Here is a 21314-nt window from a genome sequence, read left to right on the forward strand (position 1 = left end):
CATGCCGCTAAGTGTTGTTAGTCATCGAGTGCTAGTGTGATTCAGGAAGGTTGTGAGGGACGACATGAGAATGGTCTCTCGTCTTCAGTGTCTTTTGCACTATGGCAGCTACGCTTCCAGCTCAAAACCCAGTCCAACCTTGTGTCCGCCGGCATTGACGTTTTTCCCATCAATGAGAGCCGAGAGAGTGAGTTTCACCCCTTGACAATGAGAAAGAGAATATGAGACGTTAAAAGGTTAATAAACAACTAAAACACTAGTGAAAACATGTTTGGAATGAAGAACTAGTGTGCTGCATGTACATTCATGAAAAATGGCTGTTTTTGACAAATTTTTGGTGAACAAAATGTATATTGCAACAATAAACATTTTAAACAGTAGTATACAACTTTTTTTTTTACGATTCCACTATGTTGCATGTTTAATTCAGTGAAATAATTTTTTTTAATACATTTTAATTACATTTAATAATGTCTCAACTTCCAGCAGAATAATCAACTAATTAATCAAATTAAAAATCACTTCTGCCTCATTCTTCACTGAAATGCATTGCATTGTGGGATAAAGCAGACCCTGCAGCGCTCTGCTTGTATATTGAACATTTTGGCAAATGTGCATTCTGTGCATATGGAAAATTCACAAACTGTGCCCAGTTTACATACTGCAGAAATGCCGAATAAACAACAAATTTAACATGTTTACCAGGTCGAAGACTCTGAGTGTAACCAACTCCAATCAGACTGGAATTGTTCACTTTGGCCTGTTATGAGAAAATAATGATAAATCATGGTCAGGTTGGTCATTCCAAGCTTTAAAAATGTCATATAGCTTCCACGCACTCAAGCTTTTCCGTATTTAAAGAAGATTTTATGAGTTGCATGTATGCAGATGCTTCTAGTTTCATGTGTTGTTGCAGAATGTGTCAGAATAATGTAACACACGTGTGCATTTGCATTCTCCACATTGCTGTTATATGCAACGGAACCACATGCTTGCAATGCATTGGCCAAGCATTTGGGTGTCAACTTACAGTCAACGAGGCGTCTTTATCTAGCTGGTACTTTGCAGCAATTCCGAAGCGCGTGTTGTTGCTGCCGGTGGTCCAGGCCAAAGTGACGGCCGTCTCCAGCTGATCGTTCACCTTCTGATAGACTGATCCTCCAAACTCAGCTCCATCATTACTGGTGACAAGATGACACAGTTCATCTACAACATCCTTGTATACTATCTATCTATCCACACACACTCCTGCATCACACACTAGCACTCAATGCTACAGTTCAAAAGTTTGGAATAATTAATCAGATTTTCTTTTAATATCTCTGATTTCTTATGCTCATCAAGGCTGCATTTATTTGATCAAAGATACAGTAAAAATAGAGAAATATTATTACAATTTAAAATTACTATGAGAATATATTTTAAAGTGTAATTTATTCCTGTGATCAAAGCTGAATTTTCAGCATCATTACTCCAGTGTCACATGATCCATCAGAAATCATACTAATATGCAGATTTGCTGCTCAAAAAACATTTCTGATTATTATCAATGCTATTTCATAGTTTTTCTGGAAACTGTGATTCACTACCAAAAGGGGTAAGATTTTAAAAATAATAATAATATTTTTATTCAGCAATAATGCATTCACAGTAAAGACATTTATAATTTTACAAAAGGTTCTATTTCATACAAATGCTCTTTTTTTAAACTTTATATGCATCAAAGAATCCTGAAAAAATGTGTCTGGTTTCCACCAAAATATTAAGCATCAAAAACGTTTCAACATTGAAAATAATAAAAAACATTATTAATAATTAATAATCAGTGACATTGAAGACTGGAGTAATGATGCTAAAAAAAGTTTGTCATCACAGTAATAAATGACAATTAAAGTAATTTTTTTTATATCGACTATGCATTCCGTATGCATTCTATTTCATCAGGGCCCGAAGAAATATAGAGCTGAGTATCATCAGCATAACTGTGAAAACTAACGTTATGCTTCCTAATGATATCTCCCAAGGGTAGCATGTGTAAAAAGCAACGGTCCTAGTACTGAGCCTTGTGGTACTCCATACTTAACTTGTGATCGATATGATATCTCTTCGTTTACTACACAAAACTGATAACGGTGAGATGAGTGTGATTGGAACCATGCCAATGCAATTGCACTAATGCAAATGTAATTTTCAAGTCTATTCAAAAGGATGTTGTGGTTGATAGCATCAAATGCAGCACTAAGATCCAGTAACACTAATAGAGAGACACGATTGGATGACAAGAGCAAATCATTTGTAACTCTAATGAGAGCTGTCTCATTACTATGATATGGTCTAAATCCAGACTGGAATCCTCGCAGATCCCATTTCTTTCTCAAAAGGAACACAGTTGTGTGGAAACTGCCTTTTCTAGTATTTTTGACAGAAAAGGTAAGATTCGAGATCGATCTATAATTAACTAATTCTTTAGGATCAAGTTATTTCTGTATGCATACATGCCAACTTTAAAACCCCATATCAGCTGTTTCTGTGTTGTTTTCTGATTCTTACACGTTGGTGTGAAGCTGGAAGTCTCCGGTCTTGTATCCCAGAGCAAAGTTATTTTGCACCAGTTTGGACTTGGCTGTGTCGAACGCCATCTGGTAGCCCGCGAGCCAGCCTTCGTATCCCAGAACCGCTGAAGAGTGCACGACCGGACCCTCAAAATCAATGTCACAGCTCACGTTGACAAACTCACACTTGTAGCCGGTCTTCAGTTTACCGCTCTTCTTACTAAAGAGAAAATAACACTGTCAAAGAACTAAATCATCAAACCGGCCTTGATGCGTCAGACACTAACGACTCACCTTGTGTTTGGGACAAAAGACGTATCCAGGGCCACTTTCAACCCCTGTGCAAGCTGAGGAGACAACACACAAGATTCATAAGACAGGTATTCAGTGCGCTGAACGTGATTTCAACAAGTGCAATAAGTTTCAGGAATGTTGTTCCTGGATCAACAAAATATTCAGGATTCAGGAGCATGTCTTGGCAAAATCACAGTGACCATTTTAATGCTACTCTGCAAACGAACCATTTTGATCAAATCCTATGCAACTCAAAGGGGTCAAAGGTCATGAGGAGAGTTTGATCTACTGACCTGGTCTTCCACAGAGACTTCTGTACTGAGCATGTTGTCCGTGTTCCACTTCTGGTTCAAACTCAATCCCAGATCCTTCATTTTATACTTGGTCTCCAAACTCCCGCCGGCTTTTCCCGTGTCCGTGTTGGTGGATCCAGATGTGTTGAACTCCTGCGGTTGATTTTTATTAATAGGAAGAAACATTTAGGCATGTATCTGTGCCCATTTTTGAGCTGTACATTATATTGTTTTAATGCCTGATTTTGAAGTTTCCAAAGTTTGTAATTTCACTTAGCATCTGCTAGAAACAAACTAAATAGTGTAGATGGATAATAGTGGACATTATTTGTCTAGCTAAATTATTATTTTTATTTCTTTTATATAATCATCACTATTTTTTCTGAATAATTTTCATAAATAAATGATCTATATCAATTCATCAGTTGATATTTGGACATTTAATTGTTTTTGTTATATATATATTATATATATATTAGGGCTGTCAAACGATTAATCGCGATTAATCGCATCCAAAATAAAAGTTTGTTTTTACATAATATATGTGTGTGTACGGTGTATAATTATTTTCTATATATAAATACACACACATGCATGTATATATTTAAGAAATATTTGCATGTATATACTGTGTATATATATTTATATTATATATAATTTATATTATATATAAATATTTTATATATAAATAACAAATTTTTCTTAAATATATACATGCATGTGTGTGTATTTATATATAGAAAATAATTATACACCATACACACACATATATTATGTAAACACAAACTTTTATTTTGGATGCGATTAATCGCGATTAATCGTTTGACAGCCCTAATATATATATATATATATATATATATATATATATATATGAGCATATGACACACACATATATATACATATATATAATATAATGTTGTATAATGTTATTATATATATATATATATATATATATATATATATATTTAGTATTATTTAACATTTTGAATGAACTTGTATTTAAAAAAAAATTCTTTTTAATTTTAGTTTAAGTTTTACTCATTTTAATTAATTTTTCATTTCGGTTTAGCTTTAAATTTTTTCAGTGTTAGTTTTAGGAATCTAAGTATTTCAAGTCAAACATATTTTCTAATATTCGTTTAAGTTTTTTAAGTTTATCTGATATTTACACTTTATTTTATTTAACCTTTTATCAATTAGCGAAGTGATTTTTAATTATTTTAGCTTTAGTTATCAATAACTTACAACCCTGTATTTATCAGCTAAAAGAATCGGTCAGAAAGTCTATATTGGTGCATTATTAAAAACACATAAAGCAGTAGACTCTTGTGTATAGCAGGTGGCTCGTGACATTACCGGATGACAGATGGCGAGCGATGTGACAGAATTAAGTTTATTTCGAATGTGACCCAGAAACACAGGGCTGATGGGATGCGACTCAATTCATGTTGGGTGTGTAGTCAGAAAGAGATGATTCAAAAAACGAATTCACACATGATGCAAAAATAGTTTCCCACGTATCACTGTCTGTCATCAAGATAAACAAGCAGTTCCGTCTGTCTGGTAAATGATGCGTGATGGTGACCACACGAAACTTGTCAAATCACACAAACGCCCTGACGATAATCTTACCATCTAAATGCATTTCCCAAAATGATGCATCAAAGACATAAAAATTGACAATTAAACATTACAGTAATGATTTGCTTCATTGTCATGAGAATAATGTCTAATTACAAAAATCGAAAGATTTTCTTCATGCAAAATATAATTTTTTGGGCAACATGTTTTTGCTACAAAACTAACTCACCACTCCATTTTGAGATTTAGTCTTGAGGTCCAATTTAACAATCCCAAAACCTGCAAACAAAACAAGCACGTGAATTACTGTACAATGCAAGTCGTCTCGTGATGCAAAAGCATCATTTGCAGGAGAGCGGAGTGAGTGTTCTTACCGTAACCCTTGCTGAAGACGTCCTTGGCCGCTTTTCCCAGGTCTGAGTATGCAGGAGGAACAGCCATTATATCTGATATATAAACCAGAGGGAAAATATCAGTGGATCTGAACTGAATATCATAAATATAAATTTCATGGTATCATCATGTCGTAGGTAATAAATTGCACAAGAAGAAAAAACAGGGGATCAAACCGCAGATAGAGCAAACCCACAAAATTGCATAATCAGTAACCAAACCCACAGTGTGAATGTAGTTAGTAGTTGTTCATTTCTTAGAAATGAAGCAACCTGTCCTGTTTCTGACTGCCAACTTATGTCATCTATGAATGGCGTAAAAATTGTATTCTGACACTTTTACTGTGCATCTATTTTTACATGATTATATCAGTGAGTGTTTTTTTAATTGCATGGGCCATAGGCAGCATTTTAAGGTATTAAACACACCTATGACACCTCAAAAAGAGTTGTCTATGTAGGGCATGTGTATTAAGTGACATGACATGCATACTGTAATCCAACAGAAACGCCTTCTATTAGTAAAATAACATATTTGCATTACTGACACATGAGATGCAAAGAAAACAGCTCAGCATGTTTATTCATGAGGGGGCGGGATTTCAAGCTTGATAATCTAATCAAGCCTTAAGACTTAATCATATGCAGAAAGCCTAAAGTGTTGCACAGAGAGGGCTAATTTAATCATTATAAAGGATATTTAACAGCACAAAAACTACAAAGGTGACTAGGAAAAAGTGTTTTAATGTGAATTAAGGTGGGATTGTGCAAGGAGCTGGTGTCTGTTTCTCATTAACTAACACATGCTGCTATAACAACACTACACAACCAACTGGGTCAATACTATTTAAAGCTGCATGGTTTAAAGATACAATCTAGTGAAAACAGGATGATAAATTCATACCGAGGATGATGTTGTTGTTGCTGTTGAGACAAAAATAAAATGATGATGCTAAATGAAAGCAGAAGCTTTTGAGTGTCCTGTGTTTCAGAAGATTTGACACTAACAGCTACAGGACAAAGTGAAGGAGACAAACTGCGCATGCGCACTGGCGTCACGAAAAAGATTTCCAAATAAAAGTCCCCGGAAAAAATAAAAATAAAATAAATTAAAAAGTTATGTTTTTTTTTTTTTTTTTTTTTTTTTTTTTTTTTTTTACAACAAACAAAGTGCTCAGTTTATTGTAACCTTAATCTCCACCAAACTACAATAATTTCTAGCACATACATAGTAACTATTTTGACAGAAATTATGATCACCATGGTAACGTTTTGAATGGTTTTGTACTCGGGTTTGTAATTTGTCATGTTTAGTGTTATTCTCATGAACTCATGCATTAAAGCTCTGAATGCAGGCAAATGAGAGAAAGCAGAAGTTGTAGTTTACAGTTAAAGTGAAGGGCCATTAACATCACTGCTCATTATTATTCAAAAACACACACAAACACTTACCAGCAGATGTCATCACATTCACATAATGCTGCTTTGATCACACACACACACACACACACACACACACACACACACACACACATGACTAATATTTAATTAATTAATTAATTAATTAATTATATATAGCAAAGCGAAAAAGGTTGAAGTGTCTTTTGCTCTCTTTTTTTTCAAAAGCGCGCGAAATTTAAGATGGGGGAAAAAGTGTATCTTCTAATAAAATAAATACAAGTTTAGTTTACAAGGTCTGCAAAAAACAACATCTGTAAAGTTTATGGAGCTCGTTTTTACTGATATGATGTTGTAATGTGCTTTTTTCACATTCAGGGCAGGTCAATGAACCTTTAACACAAAAATGTCCGTTCCACCTTAACAGGACTGATGATGAGTTTGTCAGAAATATGGCGCTGCGACAGAGACTCTCCCTCCCTTAAAACACGCACACACACACACACACTACTGACAGAGAGCAGGAAACTTCGGGCTGTCAAAAGATCTCAGAGAGCCCGTCACTTCACTTATGAGCTGTGCTTGCACTACAAATACTGTTTCTGCTGTGCAGGAGTCGCTTTTCTCTTTTATAAAACAAGAAAAATGTCAGGGAACCCGAAATTTGTGAGTCCTTTCCACAGACCGCACTGTTTATCAGCCGCTGCGCCCTCCGGACAAGCCAAACTCACACACCCTGGAAAGGCTATTTTAGCAGGTAAGTGTCTTTCTGTGCTTGTGAATCATAAGAAACAGTGAAAGTCATTTCTGTTAATGCTGTGACTGACTCCAGATCAGATGTGCCACAGTTTTTGCACTGTCATCCACACTGTTTACAGTCCTCTGCTCGATTGATCCCCACAGGGTTGTAGTCATCATCACTGCACAGGCGAGTATTCACACTATCGTGTGTGTGTGTGTGTGTGTGTGTGTGTGTGTCAGTGTGTGACTGTTTCACTGGAACTGATGCAAAGTAACAAGTAGAACGTTGACACAAAGTAACAAAAGCGCTTTGATACAGTGTAGAACTTCTGTGTTACAATGTAACAATCTAGCTGTAACAAAATGGAATGTGTCAGGAAAACGTCACACTACACCCCAAAATCAAAACAAAACAAAACAAATAGGAGAATATTGTATTTATTGCATACATTAAAAAATAGTTTAATGACAATTAAGCCAATTTCTTTCTTTCTGTCATTTAATGGCATACGTTTCAGGGACTTTTGTATTGTAAAATTGTTTTCATGCACATTTTCCCTTTTTTATTTCTGTAATGTGTCGGAAGATTTTACTTCTGATTTACTTCTCAGAGGTGAAATACAGTATTTTTTATTAAACTTAAAAATTGCTGTAACAATATTATTTAATTTTAAATAAGCATACATTAAAGGCATTACAAATAATGCTGTATAAATACTTGCATTTAAATAAATAAAATTATTATTTTGTTTTGCATTATGGTAATGAGGTGGACAAATGTCATGAAAATAATGCTAAAAGGGCTTGATTTTTTAAGCAAAATATAATTTCTTTGTTTCTTTTGATTTTTGGGGTGAAATAGTTCATAAACGCCAGAGGAGAACTGGCCCCCGACTGAGCCTGGGTTCTCCCAAGGTTTTTTTTTCTCCATTAGGTCACCTGATGGAGTTTTTCGGTTCCTTGCCACTGTTGCCTTTGGCTTGCTCAGTTGGGGATATTTGGGGATATTTAATTTAATTAATCAATCAACGATACTATTGATCAGCATTACCAAACGTGGACGTTCCACTAGAAACAAACATTGATGTATTGTTTTAATTTAATACTGTGAAGCTGCTTTGATACAACCTACGTTGTGAAAAGCGCTATATAAATAAACTTGACTTGACTTGACTTGAAATATGACCCAGTCAAGTTCTTCACTTTCCTTTATTGATAAAGAAAGTATTTCTTTATCGCTGTTATAAGGGCCTTTTTGTTTAATATTTAACAAGCGGTTGAAAAAAAAGGAATGCTAAAATGAAATTTCATCATTATTATTTGGAGCTAATAAGTAACAATCAGGGTTATTATCCTTAACTAAAACTGTAAAACAATACTTTTGTTAAAGCTGAAATAAAATAAAATATAAATAGTTGAAAAAATTAAACTAAACAAATTATTAATGTTGCCTTGGCAATAAACTTGAAGTTGAAGCACTACAATTATTAGCTAGAAATAAAACTAAAATATTTTTTTAAGCAAAATATCAATATTAAATAAAAGGATAAAAGCACATAATGAAATTACTAAAAAATTAAACTAAAATTAACATGGATACAAAATTAATTCTTATTCAAAATATTAATAAAACTAAAAGAATTTGTATCTAATCTTATTTGTATCTATTCGAATTTGTATCTAATCTTAAATTGATTGAATCTTCTAGTAATAAAATATGATCAATATATTTAATTTTATCCATATAGCATCTTATTCAATTCTTAAAATATTTTTATTTGATCCCTGATTCTAAATGATGATATACATTCCATTAGCAATCCATTAACATTCTTTTTTTTTTTTGCCTCAGGATACTGAATGTTTCTTTTAGTCTGACCTCGGCATCTAGATAACTAAAAGTATTGTTGTAGCTTGTCTTTTTCCACTCTTCCCTGAAGTGTCCCTGTAGTTAGTGTGGTTAATGTCTTGCCAGGGCAGCGACAGTTAATGGGAAACTCATTATAGTTCCATTCACATCTCCTGATGTTCTGCATGAAGCTCATGGCCTCAGTAATGCTCAGTGGAGTGATAAATGTGCTGGATGCATGATGACATGATGACGGATGAGGCATGGACACATTAACACAGTAACATGGAATGCAGTCGCATTGTGAGTGTCGTTCTTGCCAAATATTTGTTTAATAACTAGAACATGCAACTACACGTGCACTAGATTATGATAGATGCATGCAATAGATGTCACAGTTCACATTTATTCAGTTGAACATTTATGTTAAAGTGATTTTATCTTAATTGATGTAACTTATTTTTCTTAATATTTATTCTTGATCATTTATTATGATATAATACATTTTATCTTAATTGATGTAACAACGTAATGACTTTCTCCACCTCTGAAACAACATTCCTTTCTGCTGACATATTGATTAAAGACCAGTCATACTAGTACTCCAGTATGAACAGTTAGTTCAGCAGAAAAACACAAAACATCACGCCTCACACACACACAACACCATTGATTGCATCATAGACTCACTTTGTTTGACTTTAAAGATGTAAAGCCGGATTAGGTGTGTCATTACATAAACAGGCAAATAATTCAATGATGCAAACCGAGTTCATTTAGGCTGTACATGCAGCAGCTCTAAAAGAAAATAGTGTCATTGTTCAAAATATTTTTAGATGTCAGTGCAAGTTGCTAAACAGCTCAAATGTGCATTTTAGTCTGGGACTGGACCTAAGCGTTGTCTGTGAACCTGTGTACAGTTCTGTCTAGAGCGCTATGATCAAACATCCCTCGCTTCCTTGAAGAACCTGATAGTGGACTTTATAAAGTGCTTTTTGCTTTGCTGTATATAGAGTAATATGGATTTGGCCGTGACACTTGCCCTAGTACTGATACATCAGTTAGTTTCGTTTCATATAATTCTACAAAAGAGAACTAGTTGTATTAGTGGTCTAAACTTCCTTTATATTGTTGTAGCAAGTCAAAAATATGAAGCAGCGCATCCGTTTTCAACATTGATAATAATCAGAAATGTTTCTTGGGCATCAAATCATCATATTAGAGTGATTTCTGAAGGATCATGTGACACTGAAGACTGGAGTAATGATGCTGAAAATTCAGCTTTGATCACAGGAATAAATTACACTTTACTATATATTCATATAGAAAACAGTTATTTTAAATAGTAATAATATTACGCAATACTACTGTTTAAAATAAAAATATGTATTTATAATATAATGTAGTATATATTATATTATATTATAGGTTACACTTTATTTTAAGGTGTCATTGGTACAGTGTAATAATATATTTAAGTACTGAGTAATATTAATTAACTACATGTACTTACTATAGGGTTAGGGTAGGATTAGGATTTGGTTTGGGGTTTCCGTAGTTGCATGTAATTATGCATAATTTACTGTTATTACTATGGTAAGTACATGTAACATATGTAACAAGGACACTGTAAAATAAAGTGTTACCATATTATATTATATAATCTAATATTCTATTCTATTCTATTATATATTATACATTCTCAAATATTTGAAGTGATTTATGTACACATAACTTACTCTTGCATGGACTTGTGGGGCCCTATCTTACACCCAGCGCAATTGACTTTGTACACCGACACATGTATCATTCCTATTTCTCACCCGACGCACAGCGGACTTTTCCCTCCACAGACGCACGTCGGTAAATTAGGGAATGAACTTGCGCTCCCGGGGGCGGTTCAGCGAAAACAGGCGGCGTTTTCCGGCGCAAACGTTCCCTGGTGCTATTTTGCAGTTTCAGAAAACAATTCCGCCACTGACTTTAGACTAGGTTTTTCCTGGTCTGTGGCGGAATTGTTTTCTTTATTTATTATTATTCAGATGCTATATTAAGGGCGCATGCTTGGCCATAATGTAGCGCGTGCACAACGCACATACACTTTGCTTCGCTCATCTACACAGACGCAGCAGTTTTCATTTTTAGAAAACCATACATTATTACAAGGAAAAATATTCCACACGAGGGAAATCATTGTGGTGTCCATGAAGATGTGAAAAAATAGGCATAAATCTAGCTTACACATTTACCCAAATTATCATATGCCTGTTTAACTGAAGCTAATTTGAGTGTGTTTTTCCATCCTCAATGTCACTTCTCTGTGTTTTACGTCCCTGACGAGAACGTCGGTCTCCTCGGCTGTGAACCGCTCCTGGCAAATCCGCCGTTATAATAGCAATCCGCCATGGAACAAGCACGTCTGCTCTTAAAGGGAATGTGAGATGATGCTCTGATTGGTTTATTTCACGTTACGCCCAACAGACCAACCCATTTTAGATTTGCGTCGGGCGCAAGAGTCATTTATCCCGCCGGTATAATAGCAACAGCGCCCGAGATCCGCCCACAAAGTTACTTGCGTTTCGTGTTTGATACTTGCGTTTCAGATTGTTAAAATAGGGCCCGTGGTGTGTAGGTTTTAGTGATCTCCATCTGGGATGTTTTACGCCCCTCTTCTCTCGCTCAGGGCAGTTTTGTGGCTCGAGGAGACCAGCAGGTCAGACAGGATAGAGTATCACTGCTATTACACAAATATGTGCTCGTCAGTTATGCCAAAACCTGTTAAACAGGTATATGGTTTTTACAGAAAATGTGTTTGTAATGTATATATTAAAACAAATCCTCAGCTCTCCAGAGAGCATGCGCAGTTGTTCCAGGAATTATCAATGTGGACAGAACATCATGAAAACTAATAGGAGACGATTAACAGAAACACTTCAGAGAAACTGTAGTGTATGCACACCTGGGGGAAACATCAGAAATCATTCAGTGGAATTTCATGATGCAAACAAGACAAATTCTGCTGTAAATCAGCTCTGAGAAAGACAATAGTGTCATTATTCAACTCAATTCAGTTCAACAACAGTGTTGATTATTTAGATGAGACAATATGTGCTTCAGTACATCCCATAGGAAAGAAAAATGTAATGAAATCTCTTTTAAATCTCTTTTTCTTTCTTCTAGACAGCCATGTAGACTATCGCAGTCTTTCTACTTCAAAATTTCACACTTAATTCAGTCCGTTATTGCTGTTTCTTTGTCATTATTAGTGAAATTTACAAGCAATTCCTGAGAATAAATTAGTTTCTACACCAAATGTTTTTTTCAGTGTGAAGTTTCCAAAGAAATCTTGGAAGTGTCTCCAATTGTGCTCAGATTTGACACAAGTCTGCCATCAAAGTATAAGAGATATCAATATGAACGCAAACGTTTCGATTGCACTTTATTTTACAGTAAATGTACTTCCAGTGTACTTACCTAAGAAAAGTACTGGGTAATATAAGCTAACTACATGGGTTAAGGTTAGGTTTAGTTGTAGATTCAGGGTTAGTACCTAGTTATTGCCAAGTTATTGCAATTACTATAATAAGTACATGGGAAACAGGACTGTAAAATAAAGTGCTACCAGCGTTTCTTTTCAGATGTTGTGAACTTCTATCCAGGATCATTTCATAGCTCTGTACTCTAACTGTATGACTATTATTGACTCGTTTTCGTGTTTATTTTAGTAGAAACATCTCATCTCCTGAGCTATGAAAGAGCTATACATTTTTATTTTAAAACGTATACAGTGTATAATAACGTCTGCATGTCGAATCAGACCCATTTGATTGATCATCTGAAGCTTTTCTGCACACATGGCACACAGTGAAAGAAGCGTAAACGTGTCAACAAAGTTAAGATCTGATTAAAGAACAGGACGTGTGTTTCACAGTCACACCCATCTGTACAGCAGGGGGCGGGTCCAGTGAGCCAATCACAGATGGACACGCCCCCTTTCCTACAGATGTGCTCAACACACACACTTAAGGTGGCGACAGATCATTGGGCTTTACAAGGCATTCCTTATTCAGAGAGGTGATCATGCTGTAAAAACTCATAATACACCACCGTTCAAGGACACGTTCAATTTATCAAAAGGGATATTAATAATGTTACATAAGATTCTATTTCAAATAAATGCTGCTCTTTAGAACTTTCTATTCATCAAAAGAATCCTGAATAATAATATGTTTCATGGTTTCCACAAACATATCAAGCTGTTTTCAACATTGATAATAATCATGTTTCTTTTGAGGAGCAAATCATCATATTAGAGTGATTTCTGAAGGATCATGTGACTCTGAAGACTGGAGTAATGATGCTGAAAATTCAGCTTTGATTACAGGAATAAATTACATTTTAATATTTTAAATATTTTAAAATAGAAAATATTTATTTTTATTTTTATTAAAAAAAAATTATCAGTGAAATGAAGCCTTTTTGAGCATACATTTAAAAATCTTACCGACGGCAAATTTTTAAGAGTAGTGTACATATAATAATTACTTGACTAAAATAAAATTACAATATTTAATCACTATTACTGTTAGGGTTAGTGATTTAAATGTATTAGTCACATTTAGTGACCAGAATATTTCTAATATATATATATATATATTAGGGCTGTCAAACGATTAATCGCGATTAATCGCATCCAAAATAAAAGTTTGTGTTTACATAATTTATGTCTGTGTACGGAGTATAATTATTTTCTATATATAAATACACACACATGCATATATATATTTTAAAAAATGTGTTATTTATATATAAAATATTTATATATAATATAAATTATATATAATATAAATATATATATACAGTATATACATGCAGATATTTCTTAAATATATACATGCATGTGTGTGTATTTATATATAGAAAATAATTATACACCGTACACACACATGTATTATGTAAAAACAAACTTTTATTTTGGATGCGATTAATCGCGATTAATCGTTTGACAGCCATATAGATAGATAGATAGATAGATAGATAGATAGATAGATAGATAGATATTTAGTTACATGACAAATTATAATTATTTGTCCTTGGCATAGTAGTTTTTTGTTTGTTTTGTTTTTACCAAAACAGACTTTAAATATGGCAGTATTTCCCATCTCGACTTGTATTATTAATATCGATATGACCAAATTGTCTGTTTTGCAGGTGGGATAGCCGGAGGCATTGAAATCTGCATCACATTTCCGACGGAGTATGTGAAAACCCAGCTGCAGTTAGACGAGAAGGCAAACCCGCCTCGGTACAAAGGCATCGGTGTGTATTTACTTCTAATGCCTTCATGTCATTATCTGAAGTAGACACTCAACCGTTGTCTCCATGATAATTGCATCTGCTTTGTCCTGAGAGCTTTTCAAACACTTTCATGTAATGATTATGTGTAAAAACGCATCAGTGGAGACAGAGTCCACTCAGGTTTGAAGGTTCAAAGTTCAGTAACTGATCTGGGTTTGGGTTTATCTGCCACTGGACTTTGTGGCCCCTTTTCACAACAAGTTTATCAGCACTGATTGTTCAACCGGGTTCATTAGTTAGCCAATAGCACGCGTGCAACCGGCAGGGTCACGTTTCAACAGCCTGGTCATGTTCTCTTTTGAACCGAATCTTATTGAATGATGTACTCAGCGTCAGGGGATCACGCTAGAACAATCTGAAAAGGATATTAATGCTTTTAATAATTCACACCCACCCACGTTTACTAAAGATAAGCATTTTAAATGTTTCAGATTAAAAAAACAAGGAACTCCCGCACACTATTATTACTTGCAAATGAGTGTTAAAATTGTATTAGCAACGTTTCGGTCTCACGACCTTCATCAGGCATAATGTCTCAGATTAAAATGCCATAATGCTCTTGGAGATCTGAATGTCTGTGGTTCTCTGTTGCTCAGTTGACTGTGTGCAGCAGACGGTGCGTGGTCACGGGGTGAAGGGCCTGTATCGGGGGCTGAGCTCTCTGCTCTATGGCTCCATTCCCAAAGCTGCCGTGAGGTAAGCACTTCATAAGCCTCGCACAGCCGGGCCTTTGGCTCTCAGTGTGAAGTCTGGGGCTCTCCTCTCAGTGTGAAGTCTGTTGCTCTCAGTGTGAAGTCTGTTGCTCTCAGTGTGAAGTCTGGGGCTCTCCTCTCAGTGTGAAGTCTGTTGCTCTCAGTGTGAAGTCTTTGGCTCTCAGTGTGAAGTCTGTTGCTCAATGCAGCTTATTCTGGCCGAGAGATGTCCACTTTTTCTAGTTTCGCTCTGCTCTCTTTCATCGGCTTGATATTTCTTTTGTAGAGGATAACTTGCTCACTAGCCATCATGACACATCGGGCCCTATCTTGCACCCAGCGCAGTTGACTTTGTACACCGACGCATGTATCATTCCTATTTTGCACCCGACGCACAGCGGACTTTTCCCTCCACAGACGCACGTCGGTAAATTAGGGAATGAACTTGCGCTCCCGGGGGCGGTTCAGCGAAAAGAGGAGGCGTGTTCCGGCGCAAACGTTCCCTGGTGCTATTTTGCAGTTTCAGAAACAATTCCGCGTTAGTCAGTGGCGCGTTATTCAGATGCTATTTTAAGGGCGCATGCTTGGCCATAATGTAGCGTGTGCACAACGCACATACACTTTGCTTCTCTCATTTACACACAGACGCAGTTGTTGACATTTTTGCAAACCATACATAATTACAAGGAAAAATATTCCACCTGTGGGAAATCATTGTGGTGTCCATGAAGATGTTAAAGAATAGGCATAAATCTATCTTACACATTTACCCAAATTATTATACGCCTGTTTAACTGAAGCTAATCTGGGTGTGTTTCTCCATCCCCAATGTCACTTCTCTGTGTTTTACGGCCCTGACGAGAACGTCGGTCTCCTCGGCTGTGAACCGCTCCTGGCAAATCCGCCGTTATAATAGCAATCCGACATGGAACAAGCACGTCTGCTCTTAAAGGGAATGTGAGATGTCGCTCTGATTGGTTTATTTCACGTTACGCCCAAACCACACCTATGAATAATGAAGCTACTTCAGACCAACCCATTTTAGATTTGCGTCATTTATCCCGCCGGTATAATAGCAACAGTGCCCGAGATCCGCCCACAAAGTTACTTGCGTTTCGCGTTTGATACTTGCGTTTCAGAACGTTAAAATAGGGCCCATCATGTCTTGTCACTGTCTTGAATGGTTTAAAAGCATGAATAAGAGTGTGATCATATAGTGTAACATTATAGCCTTCCTGTAGCTCAATCAGTGAGCGCTTGCAACGCCAAGGTCATGGGTTGGATTCCCAGGGAAAGCAGGAACTGATAAGAATGTAAATGTGTACCTTGAAATGCGATGTAAGTCGCTTTGGATGAAAGCGTCTGCCAAATGCATAAATGTGAATGCAACACAAGGATGACAGGAAAAAAAAAATATGAATGAATGAGGCATTTATATAGTGCTTTCATATGTACTATTGTACACCCAAAGCGCTTTACAATCATGTCAGGGAATCTCTCCTCAACCACCACCAGTATATATATATATAGGCAAACAGGGCTATATATTAGTTAGTTTTTAAAATTGAAAGTATATACTATACTATACGTATACAGTATATACTATAAAAACAAATTAAAAAGATAAAAACTTTGATATTGAAATGAAAACAGAAACTATAAAAATCTGACTACAAATATGAATAAAACCTGTATCTCAATGTTACTAAAATAACACTGTATGTGTATGTATGTGTGTATATACTACATATAAACACATACCTATAAATATGAATAAATATATACAAACATAGATGTTTGGATATATGTATGTGTTGTGTATATATTTATTTATATTTATAGCTATTTCTTTATTTATAATTCATATGCATTTATTTCCCTTATTGTGCCCATAAAGCAAAGTTCTGCAAAGTAAATGAGAAGGAAGCATTTTCTTTTCATTTTAAACCTGTGCTTGTGTTGATGTTGTCGCGTGTGTTTTTCCCTGCAGGTTTGGGATGTTTGAGTTCCTCAGTAATAAGATGAGGGATGAGTCTGGGAAGTTGGACAGCACGCGGGGTCTGATCTGTGGTCTGGGAGCAGGAGTTGCGGAGGCTGTAGTCGTGGTGTGTCCGATGGAGACTGTAAAGGTGTGCGAGATGATATATGCTGATGCTTTGATAGTCAGTCTACACAGAGAGTGAGCAATGTGATATTTTAGTCTAGTCACACTGCATTGCTCACTTGCAGTCTAGACACAGTATAAGACATTATTACACTAATACAAATGTGAAGTTTATTTGTGCTTTACTTGTTATGTAAGAAGACCATCAGACAAGTGTATTAACAGATTACACTTTTATTGCAGCTTTTAATGCATTTATATTTGAAATGCATTGGAAATATAACCAGTGTGAAGAGATTGAACTGATGTGTTCAATGTTCATTTTTATAAAAACATTTTTTTTTATAATTTCAGGTCAAATTCATCCATGATCAGTGCTCAGCGAACCCAAAGTACAGAGGTTTCTTCCACGGTGTGAGGGAAATAATCCGAACAGAAGGTACGTGTGTGTGGGGAAAGGTTTGTCCTGCAGCGCCACCTCCTGGAGAGCAAACACACTTACAACAAATACTTCTGAAAAGTGATATAAGCTGAAACCACTGTTCTAGAGAACCGTTTCTAATTTCATTTGATAGTTTTACTTTATACGCACGCCTGTTTGGCTGCTTTATACGTTTTATTCTGACAGTTTTATTCTTGTTGTTAGAGCGTATATGTTTTATTATAGTCATGTTTATTATGAAACCACCCCAGAAAAGTTTTACAAAATTATTTTAGAATGAAACTGATTTGAGTATTTATTAATATTTGAGATATTTTCAGTTTCCTTTTTAATTTGAGTTTTTTTAGTGATTTGTTTTTAGTAAATTAGTTTTTCATCTAGTATTATATTTTAGTTTATTTCATCTATAATGATTAATTATACATATAGTTAATGATAACAACACTGGCACAAAATCAGTGAACGGAAAATATGAGAATTTAGATGGCTTAAATCCTCGTATGAAACAAACCTGGTTTTTAGCTTTTATCATTTACAGATTTGCATTTAATAAATTCAGTCTAGTATGATCTCGCATGAACATCATGTGACGCAGCAATCCATGTGACCGTCACACTTTAATCAACCTCTGATCCAATCGATTATCTGAACCACATGAAGCTCATTTCAATACAAACCAGTCATTGTAGTCGAAAGAAAACGACCCCTTTACTTGTTGGGACTCTGAATAATTCTGCTTTGTAAGTCTGTTAAATTATGAGCATATCTTTCAACCTCTTTTCTTATTTACCAGGACTCAAAGGAACATATCAGGGATTGACCGCAACAGTCCTGAAGCAGGGCTCAAACCAGGCCATCCGATTCTACGTGATGACCTCTCTGAGAAACTGGTACAAAGGTATGAAACATGATATAATAATTATAAATATGTAAGCAGTGTTTGTGCTAATGAAGCAATGTGGCTGAAATGAAACTGTGTTCACTGTAAAACTAGGCGATAACCCCAATAAGACTATTAACCCCCTCATAACCGGGATGTTTGGAGCCTTTGCTGGAGCCGCAAGTGTGTTTGGAAATACACCACTGGATGTGATCAAAACTAGAATGCAGGTGTGTATTAAAAATCATTGTTAAGCATAAAAATAAAATAAAAATGTGAATGGGATATTTCAATGTTGTTTTAATAATGTTTGCAGGGATTGGAAGCTCACAAATATAAGAGCACCGTTGACTGCGCTGTCAAAATCATGAAATACGAAGGACCGGCTGCGTAAGTAAACATGAAACTAAACCAAAGTGTCTGATACAGGGATTTATGGCTGAATCTAAAGCAGTTTTTTTACATTGATAACATCAAATCCTCATATGTGACCCTGCACCACAAAACCAGTCACATGGGTACATTTTTTTAAATTGAGATTTATACATCATCTGAAAGCTGAATAAATAAGCTTTCCATTGATTAATGCTTTATTATGATAGGACAATATTTGGTCGAGATACAACTATTGAACATCTGGAATCTGAGGGTGCAAAAAAAATCGAAACATTGAGAAAATCTCCTTTAAAGTTGTTCATTTATGTTGGCGATTGTGCTGCATTCACTCACAAAAATACATGTTTTATATATTTACAGTAGGAAATTTACTAAATATCTTCATGGAACATGATCTTTACTGAATATCCTCATGATTTTTGGCATAAAAGAAAAATGGATAATTTTGACCCTTACAATGTATTGTTGGCTATTGCCACAAATATACCAGTGCGACTCGTGACTGGTTTTGTGATCCAGGGTCACATATTAGAATGATTTCTGAAGGATCATGTGACACTGAAGACTGGAGTAATGATGCTGAAAATGCAGCTTTGATCACAGGAATAAATTACACTTTACTATATATTCAAGTAGAAAACAATTAGTTTAAATTGCTTTAATCTTTCACATATTACTGTATTTATTTTTGCTAATAAATGCAGCCTTGGTGAGCAGAAGAGACTTCTTTTAAAAACATAAAAAATCTTACCGACCCGAAACTTTTGTACGGTAGTGTAGCCTATATATGAAATGATATTTTGCATGCACACATTCCTACCAAATTCGAATGACTGTATTGCATAATGACACGTACATGTTTCTGAAATGTTTTGTGTGATTGACTCTTATTTATTCAGTTACATTTCTGTCTATTCTCTAGATTTTACAAAGGCACCGTCCCCAGGTTAGGCCGCGTGTGTCTGGATGTGGCTATAGTGTTCATCATCTACGAGGAAGTGGTTAAAGTTCTCAACAAGGTGTGGAAGACAGATTAGCGGAGCGCTGATGCGGAGCGACAGCGGGGACGTTTACACAGGGGCCAAAATATCTGCCAACAGCAGACGACAAAGAAAGTCACTGGAATGTACTTACTAACCATCACTTAATCAACACACCGAGAGATTTTACCAACTAATGTGAGACAAATCAAATACTTGAAAATTAGTCTAAAGATAAATAGTATTTACCACAATTTTTTTTTAAATGTTTTTATGTAAAACAGCATCTTTAGGGAGACACAGGATTTAAATTTTATTTTTTAAATATTAGGTATAAATATTATATATATAGTGCAATTTGCCAGCAAATATTATACTTGTTTTCCGTTGTTTGTTTTCCTTACATGTGATCACATACTAAGTTCTGAGGGCCTTATATGAACACCAGAAAACTTAAACAGAATATGCATCTTAGAAATATATATATATCTATCTTTCCTTAACTATTTTATTGTCTTGGGTTAGACTTTATTTTAAGGGTGACAATAGTTATATTGTGCTTACTCAAATAAGTACTGAGTAATATTCATTAACCACATGTACTTCTTATAGGGTTAGTTACTTTTAATTATGCTAAATTTACTGTTATTACTATAGTAAGTACATGTAGTAATGTGTAACTACGTCACCTTAAAATAAAGTTTAACCTTGTCTTGTTTTTTACCACAAATATCTTAAAAATTCTTAAATTAAACATTATTGAAGACACATACTTGAGAAGAAAAATGCCTTATGAAAATGTATCAAAATGATGTGTGGCTTTTATCCAATTCCAGGGGGAAACCAGTTTATTTTTCTGACCATTTCCGCATTCTTGTTTTCAGCAAATTCTGATACATTTTTCATTAAACAAGACTTAATCTTTTTTTTTTGGTAAACTTTATTTTGTTTTCTATTATGACATTTGTTTTTAATAAACAAAGGTCCAAAAAGGAAGCAATAGTAGAGTATACTGAATGTATAAAAATAAGAGAAATATCCCTGATACAAAATACCACCTCTGAAGAATCAATCTCTTTGCAAGAATCATAAATAAAGAAATAGAAATAGTCTTTCAAATTTACTAAAAGAAGGTACAGAAATAACCCCAAAAAAATGCCAATCATTGGATCTGGAAAAATCTCTTTTTTTAATACACTTTTGAAAGTAGGTCAAAAATATCAGTCTAGTAATTGTGAAGGTTACACCATGTACCCTTCTCAGCCTGGCATGAATTAATAAATTGCATAAGATTTTCCCTGAAGCGTGTAGAGATTTGAACTGGATTAAGTTGTATATATAAGTATCATTTATAATATATAA

The 21314-nt window shown here is 35.0% G+C and overlaps 2 protein-coding genes across 2 annotated transcripts; one reads left to right on the forward strand and one right to left on the reverse strand.

The window, feature by feature from the left end:
* Window positions 1–58: 58 nt before the first annotated feature.
* Window positions 59–6163, reverse strand: LOC307152007 (non-selective voltage-gated ion channel VDAC2). The gene is made up of 9 exons (XM_079860329.1): window positions 6017–6163; window positions 5095–5166; window positions 4950–4999; window positions 3140–3292; window positions 2847–2899; window positions 2551–2772; window positions 1031–1181; window positions 703–760; window positions 59–200 (listed from the first exon to the last, which is right to left on the reverse strand). The coding sequence occupies exons 2-9, from the start codon at window positions 5159–5161 to the stop codon at window positions 109–111; spliced, it is 846 nt and encodes a 281-aa protein (XP_079716455.1). The 5' UTR covers window positions 5162–5166; window positions 6017–6163; the 3' UTR covers window positions 59–108.
* An 823-nt stretch (window positions 6164–6986) lies between these two features.
* On the forward strand, window positions 6987–20211 carry slc25a1b (slc25a1 solute carrier family 25 member 1b). The gene is made up of 9 exons (XM_079861514.1): window positions 6987–7267; window positions 14312–14419; window positions 15055–15154; window positions 17141–17279; window positions 17609–17693; window positions 18490–18594; window positions 18691–18806; window positions 18893–18966; window positions 19895–20211. Exons 1-9 carry the CDS (start codon window positions 7156–7158, stop codon window positions 20007–20009), a joined length of 954 nt encoding a protein of 317 aa, XP_079717640.1. The 5' UTR covers window positions 6987–7155; the 3' UTR covers window positions 20010–20211.
* Window positions 20212–21314: the final 1103 nt, after the last annotated feature.

The sequence above is a fragment of the Squalius cephalus genome, assembly GCF_949319135.1.
Source record: "Squalius cephalus genome assembly, chromosome: 24".
In the NCBI taxonomy this organism is placed as follows: Eukaryota; Metazoa; Chordata; class Actinopteri; order Cypriniformes; family Leuciscidae; genus Squalius; species Squalius cephalus.

Excerpts from the sequence above, each read along its gene's own strand:
- LOC307152007 (XM_079860329.1), bottom strand. The coding sequence starts at position 5,161 with ATGGCTGTTCCTCCTGCATACTCAGACCTGGGAAAAGCGGCCAAGGAC. Across the intron at positions 3,293-4,949 it reads CTAAATCTCAAAATGGAGTG|GAGTTCAACACATCTGGATC; the intron begins GTGAGTTAGTTT and ends AATCAACCGCAG. Across the intron at positions 2,773-2,846 it reads TCTTTTGTCCCAAACACAAG|TAAGAAGAGCGGTAAACTGA; the intron begins GTGAGTCGTTAG and ends TTTTCTCTTTAG.
- slc25a1b (XM_079861514.1), top strand. The coding sequence starts at position 7,156 with ATGTCAGGGAACCCGAAATTTGTGAGTCCTTTCCACAGACCGCACTGT. Across the intron at positions 14,420-15,054 it reads GCCTCGGTACAAAGGCATCG|TTGACTGTGTGCAGCAGACG; the intron begins GTGTGTATTTAC and ends TCTGTTGCTCAG. Across the intron at positions 17,694-18,489 it reads GGAAATAATCCGAACAGAAG|GACTCAAAGGAACATATCAG; the intron begins GTACGTGTGTGT and ends CTTATTTACCAG.